Source organism: Eptatretus burgeri, chromosome 5 (genome assembly GCF_056783735.1).
Source record: "Eptatretus burgeri isolate ZD-2024b chromosome 5, Ebu_testis_v1, whole genome shotgun sequence".
Taxonomy (NCBI): domain Eukaryota; kingdom Metazoa; phylum Chordata; class Myxini; order Myxiniformes; family Myxinidae; genus Eptatretus; species Eptatretus burgeri.
Window position 1 is genome coordinate 8,447,495 of NC_140965.1, and position 25,136 is coordinate 8,472,630.

Genomic DNA, 25,136 nt, shown 5'->3' on the forward strand with positions numbered 1-25,136 from the left:
GTAAACTGGTACTCATTTTGCTGATTTTGGAAGGATGACAGGGCTGAGTCAACCCACCTGGTGTTAATTCAACGGTGAAAATGGGCTTGAGCTCAAGATCACAAGATCTTAAGCCAGCCACCCTAACTGTTAAGTCAATACCTGGCTTATCCACCCCCAATATGATTTTCCCATGTTTGGCTGTGACATGACAAACACAAGATGGTTTCTTTTTGTACACTAATCTCACCTGTTCAAGCATTCATCTTCACCAGGAAGCAAATTACCCACAGACAGAAAAACCATCTCCACTGAACCGACACATAATGGCAATTTATAAAAAACCAGCTGAACTGGCATGTTCTCATTAACACCGTTAATTCGGGCACTCTGTGACGTGTTTAAAGCGGGTGATTCACCGATGCCCAATTAACCTCGACTGGATAATTTGGGCGAAAACTCAACACATTAATTTCCAAGAATACAACAACAACAAAAAAACCCCTTTTACAAATCAGTCAAATTACCGTTTTCGTTCTCCGATGTTTGTCATCGATATCCAGGTGACGATAATCAAATAGAATGATTAGTCGGTTACATCTAGCACTTAAACACAGACGTTTACTCTCAACATGACTAAACGAAGTGGTTCTAGGAATGAGATCCGACCGTGAACCTGCATACCTGCATACCTGCATACCTACACACCTGCACACAATAACATAAATGGTTAATATGAATTCAGGAAAACACGAGTACATCGAAGAAGGTTGGCCTGTCTTGGACTACAGCGAGCATCCCGTTCTGAAAACATTTGGAACGCCCCTCGTATGTATATCTATCTATATCTATATCTCTATCTCTATCTATCTATCTATCTATCTATCTATCTATCTCTCTCTCTCTCTCTCTCTCTCTCTCTCTCTCTCTCTATCTCTATCTCTATCTCTATCTCTATCTCTATCTCTATCTCTATCTCTATCTCTATCTCTATCTCTATCTCTATCTCTATCTCTATCTCTATCTCTATCTCTCTCTGAGCAGTCATGTGACAATGCGTGATGTGGAGTGGAGAGTTCACGTTAGGACGTCACAATGCAAATGAGCGTTGCAACACCACTCTGTAGTTCTGCCACAGACACTGCAATCGACATGTGTGATTAAGCAACGTTGGGTCTTGGCTGTGATCTACTACTGGTTTAAAATAAGTTCACAACACTTCATATTGAAGCTGCAGCAGCCAAATGCTATCGATCTGATAGCAAAATCTGATTTGAATGACAAACAATTGAATATAAGTTGGTCATAAATCATGCACAGGCTTTTTGATATTAAAATACGCACTATAAATATTATTTCATAATCATAGTGAGAACATCATTATTAAATTACAAATTATAGGAACAAAAAAACAAACAATTAAACCAGTACCATGGCAACGTCAGCATGGGATGTTTTACTATTACTACTACTACTACTACTGTTATTCCCACCTTATCGTGAAGTCAGCAAGGAAACGTTTTACCACTACTACTACTACTACGAGTACTCTTATGATCCTCACCTGATTGTGGAGTCAGCAGGGGATTGTTTTACTCCGACTACTACTATTCTTATTATTCCCACCTTATTTTGGAGTCAGCAAGGGAACATTACATACATTACTTTACATTTTTTTTTTCTTGGGACCATACTGTGTGCAGAGCGTTGGTGCTGCTTAAGCAGTCTCCTTGGCTATTCGGAACAATCCTGGACAGGTCGCCACTCTGACACAGGATACCAGCATGCTGGTACTCATTTTTCTGACCTTGGAAGGATGACAAGTCGAGTTAACCCCACCTGGTATTAATTCAACAGCTGAGCAGGATTTGAACTCAGGATCCCAGAATCCCAAGCCCACCACCCCTAACCATTAAGCCAACACCAGGCATACATTACATTACATAACATACATTACCCACATACATTACATTACATGTGCCTGGTGTTGGCTTAATGGTTAGGGGTGGTGGGCTTGGGATCCTTGGGTCCTGAGTTCAAATCCCGCTCAGCTATTGAATTAATACCAGGTGGGGTTAACTCGACCTGTCATCCTTCCGAGGTCGGCAAAATGAGTGCCAGCATGCTGGTATCCTGTGTCGGAGTGGCGACCCGTCCAGGATTGTGCCCAATAGCCAAGGAGACTGCTTAAGTAGCACCAACGCTCTGCACACAGTGTGATCCTAATGGATGGATTACATTACATACATACATTTCATTGTGACCCTAACCCTAATTACATGACATACATAATACTTTACATACATTACATACATTATATACATACAATCATTACATTACATGCATAACATACATATATTACATACGTTATATTACATTACGTTACATTACATACATACATTACGGTACGTTACATCGCATTACGGTACATTTCATACATTACATACATACATTATATACATTACATTACAATACATTACATCCATACCATACATACATTACATACATTACATTACATACATTACATATATTACATACATACATTACATATATTACATACATTGCATACACTACATACATACATTACATACATTGCATACAATACATACATTACATACACTACATTCATACATTACATACATACATTACATATATTACATATATTACATACATTGCATACACTGCATACATACATTACATACATACATTGCATACAATACATACATTACATTACATACACTACATACACTACATAAATACATTACATACACTGCATACATACATTACATACATACATTGCATACAATACATACATTACATACATACATATATTACATACATTACATTACATACACTACATAAATACATTACATATATTACACACATTACATTACATACAAACATACATTGCATACATTACATACATACATTACATACAAACATACATTGCATGCATTACATACATACATTACATTACATGCATTACATACATACAAACATACATTGCATACATACATTACATGCATTACATACATACATTACATTACATACATACTTCTTTAAGCTTTTGGGTTCACTCACCATTGTGTGGATTATTTTACATGGTCCTATGACTGTTTTGTGTTTGTTAAGTTTTGTGTTTACACTGCTTCAAACTACCATTTATCTTATTATTGAACCTCAGAACTAAAGTAGCTTTTCAAACTAAGAAACAAGTAGCGTGGGATGTAATTGTGAATATTTACTGATTTAAAATGAAGCACAACACAATGTCGATATAGCAGAGAACAAAAGATCATGGTGTCAGTCAATCTGTGGCTCAGAAATCCTCTGCAGTATTATAAACAACAATCAGTCGTTCCATTTGTCATTCATGATATAGACAGGAAAGTGTGTGTGCGTGTGTCTGTGTGTGTATGTGCGTGTGTGTGTGTGTGTCTGTACCTGTATCTGTATCTGTGTCTCTGTGCCTGTGTGTGCATTTATGTGTGTGTATTTGCCTCGAGTCGAAGTGTGTGCACAATGATGTGTGTGTATAATTGTGTGTGCGTGCACACACAGGTGTACATGCATGTGCAGATATCCAGGCCAATGTTTGTCGCAATCATACAAGCTGTACATGTACTCTAACAGAATGGTAAACCATATGGTGAAGCTTCTGCTGTTGAGATGATGTAGCATTTGTGACGTGTGTGGCAATCTATCTCGCTCCGCATTACACAGATGTGATAGTCCAACAACAACAACAACAAAGAACGACCAAATTGCAATCAGTGTGACGTGGCTTTAACTATTATTGCACGTGAACTTTGTTCAGAGAAAAGGAGCTCACAAGGCAAATGGGAAAAACACTCAAAAGTTGGTGTGAAACAAAAGGTTCATCCAAAAGTCTGCCATTGTAGTACTCTGGTGTAAACCTGAACAGAGTTAGATAGACATAACGTTTACATCATACCATCACTCGTGATTGTTCATTCCCCTCGATCTGCTTTCAGAAACCACCTGCGAAAAACTCATCGACAATATATTCTTCCCATCTGGATGGCTAGTTTCCATTAAACGTGATGGGATTGCACTACGGTACCCCTCACCAATGTGCACGGATGACAAAACAGATGAACTGAGTCGGGGTTACTATATATACATATATATATATATATATATATATATATATATATATATATATATATATATATATATATATATATATATATAATCACATTCCGATTGCCTGAGCTGGCATGATTGGCAACCAAGATCAATTAACAGGTTGGCGGTTGATCTTCCACGATGATGGCAGGGATTCTGAGCGAGGAGACCAAAAGCAATTCAGCAATTCTCTGGTAGCTGGTGGGGATCTCTGTTCATTGCCACTCTGGCGGCCTTGCCGATAGCGGTTCCAAACAGTGCACAAACGAGTGGTGTAGAATGAGGACAACGTTTCGACCCAACACAATGGTCCAAGGATTCGTAAGCAATCATGGAAAGCTGATAAATATTCAGAGCGATATTTAAACAAGATCACAAATGATCGATGGGGTTTCATTACTTTTTTTTGTACACATATACACACATTAATTTAAAGTATTTTTTTTGTAATTTTTTTTTGTGCTTTGCAGACTGATTTACATTTCTTGCCCCTTGCCTTGCAAGCGGTCGTTTCATTTTTAATGATCTGCAGGGATTCAAGGGCAAGCATAAGATGGTCTGAAGGGTCAGTGAGGATGGGAATTAGCAGCACAAGGTGGGGGGGGGGGGGGAAGGGGGGGTTAGATCTCGGTAGACTTCACCAAGGAAGGGGGAACAACAGCGAGCACCAAGGGGTCCGTTAAGGTTGCAATTAGCAGCAGGGAAGGGTTTCGGTCTCAGCAGACTTCACAAAGGAGGACCTGGAAATGAATCTGGTGGTTGCTGCATTGGCAAATAAATTTAAATGTGCGAGAACATTCAAGGCCAATTCACGGTGATGGATGAGGAGAGCGGATGTCACAAGAGGCACACAGCACACAACAACACAAGCACAGCAGGGCTAAGGCAAGCCTTTGTCTGGAACTGAAGCCCAGAATGGGGCCAGGAGGGATGTTGGGGGCAAGAAAGAAAGCTGGAAAAGTGAGCTACCCCTCAGGTAAAATCCCTTTCCTCAGGTTTTCCATACAGGTAGGTGTCTGTGCCTTCCTCTTGTACAAATTCTTCTCTTTTCTGCCAATTGGCCGGCCATGCCCCGCCATTGCTGAAAGCCGTCGCACCGTACGAAGGCTTTGTCGCAGTGCCCATCGGTCCGGCAGTGCTTCCCGGCCACTCCTCCTCTCCGTCCCCGTACTCGGCCAGCTCATCTTCATTGATGAAACCGCACTTGTCATCGCTCACCTCCTCCGGATCGGCCCATGGCTGTTTTTCACCAGAAGCGAAGATTCCGTAGAAGAGGATGCCACTGTAGTGCACGAGCGATGCTATAAGGAACACATTTTGCCATTCCTCACGAGTCTGTAGAGAAAACACCAACAACAGCAAAATTATGAAACAATCTTTATCTTTGGAAGCCATGTGCCATTTGTAACACAGGGTGGCAGCTCACAGAGCCTGTCGGGTCAGCACAAGCCTTTCACGCAGCGGCTGGTCAGACATGACATCTAACTGGAGTTGGTTGGGGAGGAATTTTGTATTTTGTTCAGGGTGCTGTTGATAACTTGCCTACTCTTTGTGAAAGACACCGTGCAATCTTCATCAGTCACCAACTAATGCTGGCAGGCAGGTAACCTGGTTTAACTGGTACACCCTAAGGAGGGCTGGCACACTCATTGATGCAATGCCCTGCCTGTGAAGTACCACTTTGACAGTTTATAGTGGGGTCTAGAATCGAACACAGACTGGACAGATTAAAGGCAAGTGTGCTACCTCTGTGACAACAGATGGACCAATATTACAAAATAATAACGAGATGGTATTCATGGAATACTTACCCCACCTGTGCAGACTTGGGGCGAGCCAACTCATCTTGCAGCAAACTTGTAATATAACAAAAAAAATTAAATTCTAATGAAATGGGAGACCAAATAAAATAGGTACTGCATTGGAGTCATCAGGAGGAACTTAAACAAGCAAAAAGCAAAGATGAACTCATCAGGAGGAACCTGGATAGCACTCGGGCTTCAACAACTGCTCCTCCTCCTCTACCCTCAAGTCCATCCAGGTGCAGCCAAGTGAGCATTATATAAAAATAAAAAAAAATAAAAAAAATAACCCGTAATTCTAAAAAAAAACAAAAAAAACTTCTGGCTGCCAGACCATGTGTCCAATCAGGTTTAAATTTAGAACATATATTCCCCATCACTAATAGATCATAATTGTGAAGTTTCATGTCGATTGATGCAGTAGTTCAAGAGATAATTATAAAAAAAATAATTCCTTCAATTAATATCGCTGCCAAACCATGACCCCTCAACAATTCATGAACAACTGAGTACCCCCAAGGCTTGGGGAACATTTACGTGCAGTTTCCCCTCGATCTGTCCAGCTGTTCTGGAAAAGAAGATTTTTTAAAATGTTTTAGAATAAATCCAAGATGGCTGCCAAACGATGTGACCTATGACATCATCATTTTCCCACATATACATGTGTTTGTTTGTCTGTTCATTTGTAATTATATATACATATATATGTATATATATATATATATGTATACTTCATAATATAAACATATGTACATCCATATAATTACAAACAAACATATGTTTATGCGCGAAAATTACACGTCCACACGGGGAATTTCCGAGTCTAGCCACGTAATGTTCCCACGTCGACAAATGTTTGTTTGCCTGTTCATTACCTCCGCCACCGAAGGTGAAGGAAGTTGTGTTTTCACCCCTTTCTGTCTGTCTGTTTGTTACTTGCAAAATCGAAGATTTTTCAAGTAGATTGGTCAGTCGATTTTGTCTATTTTTGAGTCTGTCTCTTTGTCTGTCTGTTGCCTATAAGTCACAATTCTAAACCGATAGTCATTAAACTTTAACAAGTTGTCGAGGTAGTTTCAACTGAGAAGCTTTTTGATTTTGAGGTTAAAGGTCAAAGGTCATTTTGACATCAAATTTCTGAAATCGTCATTTTTCATCTGATTGAGTTAAAATTTGTACAAGATTTGCGTATTGCGTCACTGAATTGGGAAAGCAACTCTTTTTGAGGTCAAAAGGTCAAAGGTCAACTCAAGGTCAAACTTCTTAAATCATCAATTTTCAGCTGAAAAAAAATCATCAATTTACATCCTATTAACTGGAAGGTTGAAGAGGATTTGCATAGTCCATCACTGAATTTGGAAAGCAACTATTTTTTGAGCTCAAAAGGTCAACCCAAGGTCAAACTTCTAAAATCATCAATTTCGATCTGAAAAATAATCGATTTTCATCTGATTGACCTGAACTTTGATTAAGATTATGAATTTTAATTTTAATGAAATGGACAATTTGATGTATCCATGGCAACCTTTGGAAGCAAACAAACATATGTATATGTTTGGTGGATTTTGCAAGTATTGTGCTATGTACGACATCTTTTTCTTGTTTGTTCGTTTGTTTGTCTGTTTGTTTGTGTACAGGATATCCCAAAACATTATGGACAGACTCTGATGGAATTTTGTGGACAGGCTGTAAGGCGAACAGGCAAACAAGCTGGTACTTTGACAAGGACAAACTGTTTTGATTTTGGTGAAGATCTGGATCTGGATCTGACTACTAGAATTTTTGAAGTGATTCTTCACCATTGAGAGATAGGGCTCAAAAACGATATCCAGCACGATATATCAAAAATATATTGCACCAGATATGTTCTCATGGTCAGGTATTATGGGGCGGAGGTATGCGCTCTACCAAGTGCCCATCGAGTTTACAATCGTATTACTATTGTATTGCATTACTAACCCCCTTATGGTGAATAATAGCAGACATGGAATTGTCCTCCCATTCAGGGGGGTGGGGGAGGGGGGAGACCCTCTCGTGGACAGGCCCTTGCTGCTCCTGTGGTTGACATTGAGTGTCCTGGAAGCAGCGGGGGAAAGAGAGTGGCTTCTGGATATGTGAGAGATTGCGTGCTCAGCTGGTGGGTTGCCCAGATAGCTCAGATGGCAGAGCACTGGTACGATTCACCAGAGAACTTAGGATCCCAGTCTGGGCACATCATTTTCCTGCATAAATATGTTCATAAAATCAGATATATAAAGCTCTTTCTAACCACTGACTGATTGACTGACTGATATTAAAGATCGGTACCTTCCGTTTGACATAGAAAGCTGAAATTTTGTGTGTCGATGGACATCGAAGCCAGTAAACTGGAAAAATCACAGAATTATCAGAGAAGATCCATAAATGAAAATATAAACAAATTAAAATAAATAAATGAAAAAAGATGAAAAAAAAAAACAAATGCAGCCGAGTGACCTGAGACAATGGGGAAGCATGGTTCGTTATTGCTTACAATGTGTAAGCATACCCCGCTAGTATATATATATATATATATATATATATATATATATATATATATATATATATATATATATATATATATATATATATATATATTACAAAGCTCCTTCTAACCACTCACTGACTGACTCACTGACTGTTATTAAAGATTGGTACAGCCAAAGATTACATGGTCAACATCAGTTAAACATCTAACAGAGCCGCCTATCCAGATTTCGGGCTGATTTGCCCTCATCAGGAAGGCATACCGATAGATATCTAACCAATGATGACCACATTCGTCATTTAAACATCATTTGCACCTCCTGGCTTTTGTAATCTATGTCTGTTTGACACAGTTGCTGGGCTGAGGCCTCCGGATTGGAGGTTACGCTTTGGTGTCGGACTTTATGTCCATTGGAGATCGGGGGAGTGCTCGTCACACTCCACATGTTTCTATTTACCCGCCGATTGCACCACATACTGTACCTTCTGGTTACCCTCGCTGAAGGAGAGGGTGTTGCATTTGGGTCCGTTTGTCTGTTTGTCTGTTTGTTTGTTTGTCCGCACAGAACTTTCGTGTTTTTCTCCGCAATCGTTTGTTAGATTGAGACAAAAATTTTCAACATTTGTGCGACTACTCATGTGGAATGTTTGAATGATAATTATGACAAAATGGAAAAATGGAAAACTTTGGACCTCTGTATCTCTGAAACCGCACTCAGGAAAAAAATTGAACCATGGCACATAGGAAGTACTCCTCATGGGGAATGAGTGTGATTTTTTAAATGACATCATAGGTGCCTTCATTATCACGTCATAATTGCACATGTAGAATGCTATATCCGATCAGTATGAAAATTTTTGAGGGTCATCGAGGGATAAAATGGTCCACAAAATTATTTTGATGGCGTCATCAGTCACGTGATTCAGCAGCCATCTTTTTTTTTTTTTTTAAACCTTCAAAAATCTTCTTCTCTGAAATGGCTGAACCAGTCATCACTGCCAGCAGTTATAAAGTGGCAGTTCTAATTCTGTCTCTTATTAATTGCATAACACACCAGTACACAAAACAAGTCCTGGTGAGGGTCTGCAATCTCCAATTGCACTTTTTCTTGTTGAATGGTTTGTATTAGTGGAAATAATCATCTGGGTGGCAGAGAGACGGTTGTTCTTTGCGGATTATGCAATTTTGCCATGAGACATACTCCGCGGCGATGCTCACCATAACAGTCAGGAGGTGCAATTGATGTTGAAATTATGAACGTGGTCATAATTTGTGAGATATTTATTGGTATGCTGTCCTGATGAGGGCAAATAAGCCTGAAATCGGGGTAGACAGCTACATTTGATGTTTAACTGTTGTTAACCATATAATCTTTGTCTGTTTGATAAAGTCACCAGGCTGAGGTCTCCAGATTGGAAGTGATGCTTTGGTGTAGGACTTTATGTCCACATTAGAGAGCGAGAGATTGCTCTTCACACTCCACATATTTCAATATACCCATTATGCATATATATTATATACTTGCACTTTTTCACGATCAGTAATGGTTCAAATAACATTTCTTATGCATAAAAATTAATTATTAAAGGGAATAATGCCCTTATTTAATAACGACATATGGACCTCATTGTCGTTTCATTCATACTGAATTTGGTATAATCTTTTTTAAGATTGCTCTCTTGACCCAACTACAAATTGGTGGATTTGTGTTTCACAAGCATGGTGTTGTACAACAGAGTGTGCCATCCCTCGGATGGATGTTCTGCCAGGTGCCCACCTGCTAGCATTAGTTGTCAGTCATTAAAGATTCCATGGTGTCTTTCTTGAAGAGTATGAGAGTCATCTCCAAAACGCTGAATAAATTACAAATTCCTGCCCAAATCACCTTCATTCGAACGTCAGTCCTTGACAGCCGGTTCGTGAAAGACTTGGGCCAAAACCTTCACCCAGCCGACCCCACAAGCAGGTGGGAATAATTTGGGCCATCGGAGAGTGGTATAATCGAAAGCTTTACACCACAATGAAATCACAGATATTGGCCGTTTGTAAGTAAGAGTTACATATCCATCATTGTGTTTCCATGGAGTTTCGACATGTGCCGTGCGGATGCCATTCAATTATAGGTATCACACCTGCATACTGTATGCCAAGTCAGACAATGTTCTCACACAAGGAACTCGAACAACACTCCCTCCCCTCACACTATGACACGGTTGCCTGGCAATGAGTATGAACTGACAGTGGAACGCTTTCAAACGACGCCATGGCAACATGGCCCTCTCTGTCACCATTGACTGGAAGACAGGAAACAAGGTGCCACATACTTTATTCATATGCTGCCCATGGAAACAAGATCCGTCATGATAGGACACGTCCTCCTGGCCAAATAATTCTTTGACCTTTGTGTAATCCTGAATGTGGAAGATCAGAATGGAATTTCAATTGCCATATCAAAGTGTGATGTTGTGAGGATCTTCATGCAGTATATGGTCAAGCATCCTATCCCTCGAACGGCTGACAGCATTCCACTTCCACTATTAATGCTAGATTAGAGGGGTCGGTAGTGGGATTAAAATCCAAGTATGAGGAAGCACTTTATTTGTCATGAGGAGAGATTCCCACAGGATATTATTGTGGACCATGCTCCACAAATGGTCGATGTGTAATGCTCGAATGGGGTTTTTATCAACAACAGTGTTGGACAGCACTGTTTGTGCATTTAGGTTTCATCAGCAGGACAAGAAATGATTCAGAGGACAGCTTATATCCACTTTGAGAGGTAGCGAGAACAAGAGAATATGGCGAGTAAGCTTGTGGGAGGGCATGCGCAGGTACATGTTCGTACTTTCTCCATGTTTGCGCATACTCCCTTCACATTTTTTGAATGTGCCTTCTATATCAACCCTCTTCACCCTCACCCATTACAATAAAATATTAGAGCGAAGTCGATGGCACGCCATTGCAAATCCACAAGCTTCCCACCTAAGGCAACGCTGAAAGATGGCAAAAAGTTCCACCAGGAATTACCCAATATCAAATTTGGAGAATTTTTTGTCCATTTTGACCCCGTGACCTTTCGTCCCCCCCCCCCCGCCCCCTATACCCTGGTGAATTAAACCGGCGGTCAAATCCAAGAATAATCGTTACATGTTTCATGCGTCCCCCAATGTTGATTGCATTGTATACAAAGTTTCATCTTGAAATGTTTACAAATGTGCCCGTAATTGCATTTTTCGGTATTTAACCTTTTGACCATGCCCGGGTGGGCGGGTCCAAAAAAAATGACACTGCTTTTGCAACTTCGTGCCATGTGGTGTTCGTAACTACCAAGTTTGTGAATTTCTCTCCAACCGTTGAGAAGATAGCGTGATGGGAGGACAGACAGACAGACAGACAGACAGACAGACAGACAGACAGAGACAGACGGAGCCAATGACAATATACCCCCCATTTTTGTTTTTTCTTCCAAAAAGCATGGGGATTAAAAATAAAGGGAAAGAAAGCCCCTATCAATGTTGTCATGCTGAATGAGGTAAGCTCAGCTGTCTATCTACATTGTTATTTGTGTATTCATCGTCTTACACCAGTCATTGCGTTCTAGTGGAGGGGAAGACATATGTGAGTTGTGGTAGAGGAGTGGAGATGCCACACAAGCAAGATGGGCACAATTTGACTTTTTCTTCGCCTCTGTTCAAGTGAATTAAGCCTTTTATCAGCTGGGGTGCAATGAATAGTGAAACTAGAAATTATTTACCAAATTTTCGATTGAGGAATGATTATTTTGAAGGCCAATGAGAAATCGCACCGGCTTTCACAAGTTGACAACTGATGCCATTTGACGAGACAGCAATCTGCGAGGACCAATGAAAGGACGAATGGAAGACCATGGATGAAGTTAGTGTGAGACATGATTCTTTGCTTGATGGGGTGGTAAGTTCAGGTCTGGTCAGGTAAGGGAGCATGCGCCAGAGCAGCACGTCGCTGCGTCCACTTTCTGCCGGTACTCCAGGGGCCTCCGTCTGGCCATCCCCCAGGCAGATGCCAGGCCCATTCCCATCTCCTTGAGATGATGGTCAACCTGCTGCAACCATGAGGCACATGGTCGGCCCATTGGCCTCCTCCACTCACGAGACTCCCCTGCTGAGAGAATCTGGTGAGCAGGATCAGCATCAGGAAAATGAACCACATGTCCATACAGCCGCAGGTGACACTCACGGACTATGCAGGTAACAAATCTCATTTGAGTCTCTCTCAGCAACCACTCGTTGGACACAAAGTCTGACCAGCAATAGCCAAGGATTCTCCGAAGAGACCTGGTACCAAAGTAATTAAGTCTCCGTCTCAGATCCTTGGTCAGAGTTCAAGTCTCGCATCCAGAGAGCAAGACCGGAAACACCAAGGAGCTGAAGACTCGGACTTTCATCCTCCGGCACAGGTACCGACAGCGCCACACCCCATGATCCAGTGAATCCATGACTCCCCAGGCCCGACCGAGACGTCTATTGACCTCTGACTTGCAGCCAGCAGAGACATGAATATCACTGCCAAGGTAAAAGAATCTTTCCACGACCTCAACATCCTCACCACAAACAGACACAGACAGGACAGCAGCATCCAAGATGTCATTGAAAGCCTGGATCTTAGTTTTGACCCAGGAAACCCGTAATCCCAGCGGCTCTGACTCCTCATTCAGCACCTCGAGGGCCCCCAAAAGGATATCTAAAGTCTCCGCAAAGATGACTGCATCATCTGCGAAATCAAGGTCCGAGATTTTGACATTCCCAAACGATGAACGGCAGCTTGATCTCTCCGACATCCTCCCTGGAATCCAGTCCACACAAGTGCTGAAAAGTGTGGGGGCAAGTACACACCCCTGACGAACTCCAGTAACAACTGGAAATAAGTCAGATGGTACCACCACATCTCACAGCACTCTCAGTACCAGAGTAGAGTTCAGACATCAGATCGATCAGTTTTGGTGGCACCCCACGAAGACCAAGAATCCTCCAGAGGACATCCGATTCACTGAATCGAACGCTTTACAGAGATCAACATAGGCTGCAAGCAGCCCCTGACAAAACTCTCGTCTGCGTTTGGTGAGGACCCGAAGTGCAAGGATACGGTCAATCGTTGACCTCTTTGGTGTAAAGCCTGACTGCTCTGGACACTGGTGCTCAAGCAGCTGGTGGCGAAACCAATCAAGAATTAACTGAGCAAAGACCTTGCCCGGCACTGAGAGCAGCGTCACCCCTCAGTAGTTGTTGCAGTTCTGGCGATCACCCTTCCCTTTCCAGAGAGGGACAACAAGGCCACTCTTCCAGTCAGTTGGGATGATGCCTGTGTTCCAGGCAGAGCACAAAACTGCATGCAATGACACGAGTGCAGCATTTCCACCAGCCTTGAGAAGTTCAGCATGGATGCTACAGATCCCTGGAGCTTTACCCCATTTCAAACAGTGCACAACAGCCTGTGTTTCCACAAGCAAAGGTGGACCACAGTTGATTGGAGGGTAAGCAACAGGGATTGTAACACCCCTGATGTCCAACTCGACAGCTGGTGGATCAACCTGGTACAACCGCTAAAAGTAACCGGCCCAGCAGGCCTTCACTTCAGACTCCTCTGTCAAGAGACTAACACCCTCTGCTCTAACTGCAGTACACCGAGGGATGGGCTTGGATGAATGCAATGTGTGAATTCCCCTGTAAGCAGGACCAGAATCACTTGACCATGGGTGATGCTCTACCCCCTCACAGATTTCTCACACATAGGCCTCCTTGTCCACCCTCAGTGCACGTACAGTTTTACGCCTCAGCTCCCTGAACAGCTCAGCTCTGCCATTCAGCCTGGCCTTGCGACTCTGGTCAATGGTATCCAGTGTCCCTTGAGAGACAAAATTCTTCTTTGCCCTCTGGTGAGTTCCAAGACATCCACTGGCAACATCAAGGACGGTGGTCTTGAAGGCACTTCACAACTCTTCAGGAACCCACAAAACACCCAGATCCCCCAAATCTCCACTCAGCTTGTTCGCAAACTCCTCAGCTACCCTCATATCCTTGAACTTGCCAACATCCAGCCTAGGCTGGGATGGTACCATTCTCCTGGATTTAAGGTGCAACTTCAGAGTTGCTACAACAAGCCGGTGGTTAGTGTTGAGGAACTGAGCACTCCGGTCGACCCTGCAGTTCTGCATCATCCTCCAGTGACGATCAGCAAGGACATGGTTAATCTCCTTTGCCACACCGCCAGCGTTGGAATACCAAGTCCAGCGATTAGCTTGTGGGCACTGAAACCATGAACCAGCCACCCTAAGTCCATGACTTCTTGCAAGCTCAAGGAACTTATTGTTATTCTGCTTCATAGTTCCTGACCCATGGGGACCAACACACACTTCATAACCATCTCTATCCGTTCCATTTGATGCATTGAAATCCCCCAAGACACAAAGTATTTCTCGTCTGGGGCACTGATCATCCACAGACTCGAGTGTGGCGTAGAATGCATCCTTCACGGTGAGATCACTCGCCTCAGTTGGAGCATAAACAGAGACCAGGGAAATGACACCTCAGGAGTGACGAATCCTTAGTCTCAATATACGCTCGTTGACCGGTGTTACCTCAATTATCATTGGGGTCAGCTTATTGGACACAGCCACAGCAACTCCTTGAGTATGGTAACCATCAGAGCGACCAGACCAATAGTAGGTGTAACCACCCACCATGATCTTGCCGTAATCCGGTCTCCAAACCTCAGAGAGAGAGCAATCCCGATGTCCAAACGCTTGAGCTCAGAAGATAACAGAGACAGGTGATCATCCTCTCTTAGGGATAGGACATTCCAGGCACCCACCCGAAGGGACCGCCTCAGGTTAACCCAAGGAGACCGCCGTCTGGTGGAGGACACCTCAGCATCACTCCGCCACACTCTCCCGCAATCTGACCCGGGAATGTTACCATGTGGTTTCCCTCCTCTCATCAAAGATTGGGGGTCCCAAAGGCTTTGCCCCAATCCCGTCATCCGGTGAGCTGCCCTGCGAAGGGAAGCTGCACAGGAGGTACTCCCACGGAGTGGGTTTTCAGATTTCTTTGCATTTTTGTGTTTTGCGGAATGAAGGGTTTTACAGTGACCGCAGTGCAAATCCTGCCACCAACCTCCTAATAAGAAGTAACCCAACTGCAGGAGGACGTCCGCAAACACAGTTTGGAACTAGATATGGATGGCCGTTGGCTCACAAGGAGCTCCTCCGCCCTTTGACAGGTTTTGTTTTTAATCCTGCTGGGTGTCCATATCTAAACACCCTCCTCACCAGAAAACCTGGTGGGGGGAGACGGTTTAGTCGCCGACAACCTGACCATGGAACAGGTTAGTACAGGTTTACATGGTACCTGTAGCAAGTCACAGATCCAATCTTGCCTGACTTGACTGAGGGATGGTCAGGATTCAGGAAAGTCACAAGAAGGAAATAATGAAACAGCAACATTAAAATATTTTCGAGTTTGTAAAGTTTATCATATTATTACATATATTCAGCTGTGGTTATAGAAATAGACAATGGGTTTATTGTGAAGTTGCTGATGAATGTAGTGAATTCAAGATGAAATAGAGAGCCAAATGAAAGTCATAACAAATGCTAAGTAGCAGTGGCACATCAGAATGAATGTTTTGCTGAAAACTGCAGAGATCTGAAGAATAGGATCTGCGAAGATGAAAACTGAAAAGTCTGACGGTTGTCCAATCAGAGAGATAGATATCTGAAGTATTACTTCAAATTAATGACTGCCTGATTCAATGACCATCCAGATCCTCAGCTGGGCAGCATTCATCATTCACGTTTTGACTATTCAATCTCAGAACCCCTCTGAACAACGGGTCCACAACAGTGAAACAGTGAATGTGCCCGAAGGTCATCCACTCAGGTGGGAGAGGGAGAGAGAGAGAGAGAGAGAGAGAGAGAGAGAGAGAGAGAGAGAGAGAGAGAGAGAGAGAGAGAGAGAGAGAGAGAGAGAGAGAGAGAGAGAGAGAGAGAGAGAGAGAGAGAGAGAGAGAGAGAGAGAGAGAGAGAGAGAGAGAGAGAGAGAGAGAGAGAGAGAGAGAGAGAGAGAGAGAGAGAGAGAGAGAGAGAGAGAGAGAGAGAGAGAGAGAGAGAGAGAGAGAGAGAGAGAGAGAGAGAGAGAGAGAGAGAGAGAGAGAGAGAGAGAGAGAGAGAGAGAGAGAGAGAGAGAGAGAGAGAGAGAGAGAGAGAGAGAGAGAGAGAGAGAGAGAGAGAGAGAGAGAGAGAGAGAGAGAGAGAGAGAGAGAGAGAGAGAGAGAGAGAGAGAGAGAGAGAGAGAGAGAGAGAGAGAGAGAGAGAGAGAGAGAGAGAGAGAGAGAGAGAGAGAGAGAGAGAGAGAGAGAGAGAGAGAGAGAGAGAGAGAGAGAGAGAGAGAGAGAGAGAGAGAGAGAGAGAGAGAGAGAGAGAGAGAGAGAGAGAGAGAGAGAGAGAGAGAGAGAGAGAGAGAGAGAGAGAGAGAGAGAGAGAGAGAGAGAGAGAGAGAGAGAGAGAGAGAGAGAGAGAGAGAGAGAGAGAGAGAGAGAGAGAGAGAGAGAGAGAGAGAGAGAGAGAGAGAGAGAGAGAGAGAGAGAGAGAGAGAGAGAGAGAGAGAGAGAGAGAGAGAGAGAGAGAGAGAGAGAGAGAGAGAGAGAGAGAGAGAGAGAGAGAGAGAGAGAGAGAGAGAGAGAGAGAGAGAGAGAGAGAGAGAGAGAGAGAGAGAGAGAGAGAGAGAGAGAGAGAGAGAGAGAGAGAGAGAGAGAGAGAGAGAGAGAGAGAGAGAGAGAGAGAGAGAGAGAGAGAGAGAGAGAGAGAGAGAGAGAGAGAGAGAGAGAGAGAGAGAGAGAGAGAGAGAGAGAGAGAGAGAGAGAGAGAGAGAGAGAGAGAGAGAGAGAGAGAGAGAGAGAGAGAGAGAGAGAGAGAGAGAGAGAGAGAGAGAGAGAGAGAGAGAGAGAGAGAGAGAGAGAGAGAGAGAGAGAGAGAGAGAGAGAGAGAGAGAGAGAGAGAGAGAGAGAGAGAGAGAGAGAGAGAGAGAGAGAGAGAGAGAGAGAGAGAGAGAGAGAGAGAGAGAGAGAGAGAGAGAGAGAGAGAGAGAGAGAGAGAGAGAGAGAGAGAGAGAGAGAGAGAGAGAGAGAGAGAGAGAGAGAGAGAGAGAGAGAGAGAGAGAGAGAGAGAGAGAGAGAGAGAGAGAGAGAGAGAGAGAGAGAGAGAGAGAGAGAGAGAGAGAGAGAGAGAGAGAGAGAGAGAGAGAGAGAGAGAGAGAGAGAGAGAGAGAGAGAGAGAGAGAGAGAGAGAGAGAGAGAGAGAGAGAGAGAGAGAGAGAGAGAGAGAGACACAGAGAGAGAGACACAGAGAGAGAGAGACACAGAGAGAGAGAGAGAGAGACACAGAGACACAGAGAGACACAGAGAGAGAGAGAGACACAGAGACACAGAGAGACACAGAGACACAGAGAGACACAGAGACACAGAGAGACACAGAGACACAGAGAGACACAGAGACACAGAGACACAGAGAGACACAGAGAGACAGAGAGACACAGAGACACAGAGAGACAGAGAGACACAGAGAGACAGAGAGACAGAGAGACAGAGAGACAGAGAGACAGAGACACAGAGAGACAGAGAGACAGAGAGACAGAGAGACAGAGAGACAGAGAGACAGAGAGACAGAGAGACAGAGAGACAGAGAGAGAGAGAGAGAGAGAGAGAGAGAGAGAGAGAGAGAGAGAGAGAGACAGAGAGAGACAGAGAGAGACAGAGAGAGACAGAGAGACAGAGAGACAGAGAGACAGAGAGACAGAGAGACAGAGAGACAGAGAGACAGAGAGACAGAGAGACAGAGAGAGAGAGAGAGAGAGAGAGAGAGAGAGAGAGAGAGAGAGAGAGAGAGATATATATATATATATATATAGTAGAGAAAGAAAGAGAAGTAGAGAGAAGGTAAGGAAGAGAAGTAGAGAGAAGGTAACCCTAACCCTAACCCTTCAAACTAATGACTGCCTGATTCAATGATCATCGAGATCATCGGTGAGGAACCATCCATCATCTCGGTTTTCATCCTTCAATCTCAGAACCTCTCGGAACTGCGTGCCCACAATCTGAGTTATATCCAAAGGTCATCTGACAGAAAAAGGGATATAGTGGATTTACCACGAAAAGAAAAGAAGTGTGGAAGGAGATCGCAAAGATGTGTCCAATACTCCAAAGACACATTTATACAAAGACATTTCCCTTCCTGAATATAAAATTAATCGCTTTTGTTTAGCTTTGTGTATTTTCAGGAGGGATGACTGAGGGTACGGTGCCAGGATCCAAAGGAACGCACATTTTGATCCAGCGAGTGCTTTGATCAAGGTTCAACTTCATTACTTGGTGCACTTCTCCTGCCATGCTGGACTCACAACAGTGGATGATATCCAGCAGGCTCTCCATGCGGTACTATGAACACAGCGATTTGTGTGCTCTGCAGATAATGGTAAATTGTACCTGAAACTGTGGCACTCTCAGGGTGAATCAAACATTTTGTCCAATGCTTTCCTGGAAATAATTAATACAACAAAACGAATAAATAAATAAATAAATAAATGGAAAAAAATCACTCATTGAGTGACACTTGGCAAAACAGAACGAGGTAGAACAGCACTCGGAAGAGCGTTTACCTCTGCCAGGTTGAACAGTTTACGTTTTGTATCCCATTGATTGGCTGCATCTGAACCAAAATCGAATTGGCTTGTTCTTTCACCTCACCAACTCAAATCCACCTAATTTTGTAATAACTTGTCTCCAACTTTTTGCAATATCATGATGTTTGTAGTCTTTGGCCCAATCTCTCAATTTTAGAAATTAGACCTATGTTGAGTTTTTGACCTCAAAAATAATTGTTGTTGAATCCAGTGAACTGATATGAAAATCCTGTTTAAATTTCAAGTCAATCGCATGAAAATTGAAGATTTTAGAAATTTGGACTATGTTGACCTTTTTGACATTGTTGACCTCAAAAAAGTTATAGGTGGTTGAATTCAGTGAGCTGATATGCAAATGCTCTTCGAATGTCAAGCCAATCAGATGAAAATTGCCAATTTTTGAAATTTTGAAATAAGGATATTAGAGATTTTCAGAAGTTGTTGAGCTTTGGCCTACGATGACCTATTGATCTCAAAAATAAATCGGAATCTGTCGGACCACGAACTCCACCGTTTGGTGAAGTTTTGTGTAGATCGGTTTAAAATTCTGACATGTAGGTGATTAAAGGTGAGCGGACAGATATACAAACAAGAAAAAGACATCATGGACATGGACACATTAAATTGTCTATTTCATTCAAATTAAAATTGACAATCTAATCAAAGCTCAAGCCAATCGGATGAAAATTGACTATTTTTCAGATTTAAATTGATGATTTTAGAAGTTTGACCTTGAATTGACCTTTGACCTCAAAAAATAGTTTGTTTCCAAATTCAGTGATGCACTGTGCAATTGCTGCCTAATATTCAGGTTGATCGGATGAAAAATAACAATTTTAGAAATCTGACCTCAAGATGACCTTTGACCTTCGACCTCAAAACCAATCGGCTTCTCAGTTGAGACAACTTCTTCAACTTGGTAAAGTTTCATGACGATCGGTTTCGAACTGTGACCTGTAAGCGATTGACAGACAAACAGAATAACAAAATCGACTGACCAACATACTTGAAAAAAAAAAAATTGCCAAGTAATGAAGGATTCCACATGTACAAATGGCTGTAGTTTCTGGTCTGGGTTTGATTTTCGAGGAAATGAAATCTGACTCCTCACTTTCATTTTGGGGAAAATTTCTGTTCTGGCGATGCACTAACAAAGCAAGTACAATGGCAATGAAAAGAACATGCAGCTGGCTGTTTGATCTGCTTGCAGTCATTTGAATACGGTAAGCATTCTACATTATGCAAGGAAGAACGAAGTCCTTTAGACCAAGATCATGGTCCATTTCAAATTTACTACCTTCTTAATGAGGACTTTTTCTGGCAAGAAGTGGTGATGATAACAGAGATCTCCCATTGAGAAACTGCAGGAGTAGGAGACTTCTTGGCCTCTGGGGTTCGATCTTAGTTTCACAGATCTCTCCAAAGATTACAAATGACAACGACCCCCCCCCCCCCCGAAGAGGAGCTGTGCAAGCTTTACTCTGGGAATTTCACTTCTGACTTAAAACTTTATCATCAGGGTAAAATCTGCCGAAAGTGCAAGACTTGCCAACAACAATCTCATTTACATGATCCACCATTGGGTAAAAAGGTGACCGTGGCGTGAGATTATACAGCAAAGGACATTCCAAACGAAAAGTGCTGTAAAATAAATTGATTGATTGATTATGTCTGTGCTGAGTTGCGTTGGCAGAGGAAAATAATTTTTCACGGTTGTGATGAAAACTTTTGACCCCCACTTAACACATATTGCTGCACCGCATAATATGAAGGGAACTATGACAAAAAGTAATGCAGAATCCCTCATTTGCACAACTCATCATCGATTACATCAAACTGAATTCACCAATCAGACGGTACAGCCAGTCCAGTTTAAATCCATGTGGATTTGCAACAGAAATGTGAGAACTAAATGAACTCCCAATAATAATCATTACAACAATAAAATGTACTAATCGTTTAATTATACAAATCAAAATAAGTTTGAAACTAGAACGGTTTCGTTCGAATCCGTCCACAACTTTTTGAGATATCATGCTCACAGACAAATAAACAGGGCTGAAAACATAACCTCCGTCCACATGTGATGGCGGAGGAAATAATAGAGCAATACTGGGAAAAGAGTGAGTTCTGGGAAATGTTTCCTAATGTCACCATGTACAATATGCATGAATCGGAGAGGGGCTACAGAACCGTTACCTTGCCCTTTGTCAGAATTCCAACGATGAGGGGACACACCATTCCTGAAAGAGTTCCCACACCATTGGATATTCCCATGAGGATGCTGGCGTAGCGTGGTGCGATGTCCAGATGATTTACATTGAACCCTGTGAAGAGTGGAGACTCAAGACCAGGAAGAAAAGAGGAGGAAGAAAGAAAGGAGGAAAGAAAGAAAGGAAGTAGAGGAACGAACGAAATTGGGTACGTCAAAACAGCTTGTTAATATAGCATGTGGAGACTGCTGGGAGATGGACATGGGGAGTGGAGAGGGGAGGGGTTTTGGAGGAGGTAAGCGTGAGGGGAGTGAAAGGGAAGGCAGCATGGGGGCAAGATAATGTGGTGTGAGAAGGATAAAGGAAGGCAGCAGGAGGGGAAGGGAAGGCAGCGTGAGGGGAAGGGAAGGCAGCATGAAGGGAAGGGAAGGCAGCATGATGGGAAGGGAAGGCAGCATGAGGGGAAGATAATGTGGTGTGAGGGGAGCAGAGGGGAAAGCAGCATGAGGGGAAGAGAAGGAGGCGTGTGGGGTGGGGAAGGCAAGGCAATGTGAGGGGAGGGGAAGGGAAGGGCAATAAAACATGCCGAAACAGCAACATTTTCTTTTAACTGCGGGGTCTATATAAAACTGTGTGGGAGTATTTAAAACCCACGCTGCCACTGCCCGACACACCGAATTACAACGCGGGGCCAAACGCAGGTGAGTAGTATGCAAACTTTGTTCAAGTCGATCGATATATAGTACTCAGTGACACTACGAATATTCTAGAGCACTTGCCAAGTGGCTGAAGCACTCAAGGAAGCATTCCAACAAAACAGTTGATAAGGAACTGCTTGCTTTGCAAGCGATTGGCGTTCGCTGTGATGTAACAAAGTTTGAATGTAAAATGTATATTTATGTTTTGCTTCATGTATATACTGTGTATATATGTATATATGTATATATGTGTATGTATATATATATATATATATATATATATATATATATATATATATATATATATATATATATTATCCCTGTGTCGTAAGAGGCGACCAGGGTTGCGTCAGGAAGGGCATCCGGCGTAAAACATGTGCCAAATCACTATGCGGATCATACGGATGATCCGCTGTGGCAACCCCGAACGGGAGCAGCCGAAAGAAGAAGAAGAAGATATATATATATATATATATATATATATATATATATATATATATATATATATATATATATATATATATATTCCGCTCATTTCTTGCCTCATGCATATTTATGCTACACCCATCTGTGGCATCATCTCCACTGCGGAGTGCAAGCGGACTCTTCCCCGGTCAGGTGATTATGTGGAAAATGAATGTTTTTTTTTACCGACACTGTTGGACTGATTTCAAGAAAGAAAAAGTGATTTGTAACTCTGCAAGTCTTAGTTAAACTCCCTGGAGCATTGTTACACAAGATTCGGGATACATAGGCAATTCCAGAATAATTGCTCATCGATCATATAAACACCATGCACCTGGAGATGACCAAGCAATGTGTGAATTGAGAGAAGAAGAAAAAAAATTAATGGTTCGTGCTCCGTCGCCCTGACCGAGTGGTTCGTGCTCCGTCGCCCTGACCGAGTGGTTCGTGCTCCGTCGCCCTGACCGAGTGGTTCGTGCTCCGTCGCCCTGACCGAGTGGTTCGTGCTCCGTCGCCCTGACCGAGTGGTTCGTGCTCCGTCGCCCTGACCGAGTGGTTCGTGCTCCGTCGCCCTGACCGAGTGGTTCGTGCTCCGTCGCCCTGACCGAGTGGTTCGTGCTCCGTCGCCCTGACCGAGTGGTTCGTGCTCCGTCGCCCTGACCGAGTGGTTCGTGCTCCGTCGCCCTGACCGAGTGGTTCGTGCTCCGTCGCCCTGACCGAGTGGTTCGTGCTCCGTCGCCCTGACCGAGTGGTTCGTGCTCCGTCGCCCTGACCGAGTGGTTCGTGCTCCATCACCCTGACCGAGTGGTTCGTGCTCCGTCACCCTGACCGAGTGGTTCGTGCTCCGTCACCCTGACCGAGTGGTTCGTGCTCCATCACCCTGACCGAGTGGTTCGTGCTCCGTCACCCTGACCGAGTGGTTCGTGCTCCGTCACCCTGACCGAGTGGTTCGAGTTCCCTCAGTCTGATGTAGTTGTTGTAAAAGAACACCCGATTTCAGAGCCGTTTGCAGTATTAACGTGCTTTCTAAGTTACCGAGTCAAATTGTTTTTCTCCCACCCATCACACGCAGCTGTATAGAAAGAATAATGTTTGTAAACATATCGCTGAAATGTCGATATAAATGCAACGTTGTATTTTGGTGAAAGCTACTCAAGGTTTCTGGTTTGTCTGCAGTACATCCTGCAGTTGGTAATCACACAGACTCCAACCTGCCGATTCCCCCCAAAATATGCCCAAATCGGCTAAGACTCGTGTGTGTGTGTGTGTTTCAGAAATAATAACATATTCTGTCTGTCTGTCTGTCTGTCTGTGTCTCTCTCTCTCCCCCTCTCTCTCTGTCTGTCCAATCCTCGTGCTGCACCCTCCTAATACAGTGCAGTACCCTCCTGTACATCTCTCTCTGTCTCTTTCTTTTCTTGGATGTGTCCAAGCAGTGTTTGTTTATCTCCGGATATGTCCTTGCAGTGTTTGTCTCTGGAAATGTCTGGGCAGTATTTATCGTATGACCGGTAGAAAATGGATTTCAGACTTTTTTTTTCCATCTTCACTGTTATTCTATGCAGATTCATTTTGATGAGACAGTATAAATCATAATAATCCTCATTCTCCCCTACCCCTCTCTCCCCCCCCCCACCCCCTTGATATTTCCATGAGCGAAGTAATGGGTGATATTTGCTAATAAATAATAAATATAACTTTTACATATATATATATATATATATATATATATATATATATATATATATATATATATATATATATATATATGAAGTGGTTTTGAAAAGAGCTTTATATATTTGATGAAGCGGAATGTGTTTGTATTCCGTAAGTCGCTAAATAGCTGTGAAGTAAATCAAGAATTCGTGATTAGAATGAGCTCTCTCTTTAAAAGTTTACATCAAGAGTAATTTTTCATGTAAATATGGCAACGGGTATAAAACAAGAGGGAGAATTGCTTTGCAATATATGTCCCCAATCCATGTGACATTTGTGAAGTACAAAAAGGGCATACCTGTGAAAAATTGACGAAACTCCCTTAAACTCGAACTTGTTCTGTAACTTATCATAATAAAGCCATGTACCAAGTTTCCGTTGAAAATGTTAAGGAGTATGGGAAAAATATCAGAAAAACTACAGGTGGGATGGACGGACAGACGGAGAGCAAAACCTATCAGCCCCTCTGGTGAAACTGGGAGGGGAATAATAAGAGGGAGAAGAGGTGTGTGTCAGCATTGCTTAGGCCTAAGTCACCTTTGTTCTACAGCGAGGATACGGCGGCCGTACGCCCTCTGAATTGACAGAAACGTGCAGCGGCCGCAGAGTTTATGCGGTGACCTCAGGGTGGCCCTACGCCGTTTGGCTATATTTTACAGGTCGTAAGATCGCCGTGGAATTATAACGCGGAGTTAAAACTTTTTTCATTTCTACATTCGCCGTAGCAATTCGACAAGCCGAAAAAAAAACTGGTAAAATTTTTTTTTAAAAATTAACCCATTCGTTACCGTCCGTCTGGCCGCACGTTCCCGTAGGGCCCCCCTGCGGTCGCCTTGCGGGCACCTTGAGGCGACCTTGCGTCTGCCTTGAAAATTCTATGGCCGCCGCAGGGCCCCCTC

General features: G+C 43.1%; 1 protein-coding gene across 2 annotated transcripts in view; it reads right to left on the minus strand.

The window, feature by feature from the left end:
- Window positions 1-3,205: 3,205 nt before the first annotated feature.
- Window positions 3,206-25,136, minus strand: part of LOC147025805 (vesicular glutamate transporter 1-like) — a 77,247-nt gene continuing 55,316 nt past the window's right edge. For both annotated transcript variants that reach the window (XM_085880641.1, XM_085880642.1), the window contains exons 11-12: window positions 21,345-21,472; window positions 3,206-5,463 (exon numbers count right to left, since the gene is read on the minus strand). In XM_085880641.1, coding sequence (XP_085736767.1) covers window positions 5,101-5,463; window positions 21,345-21,472 — 491 coding nt within the window. In that variant the 3' untranslated portion in view covers window positions 3,206-5,100. The remainder of the gene's footprint in view (window positions 5,464-21,344; window positions 21,473-25,136) is intronic.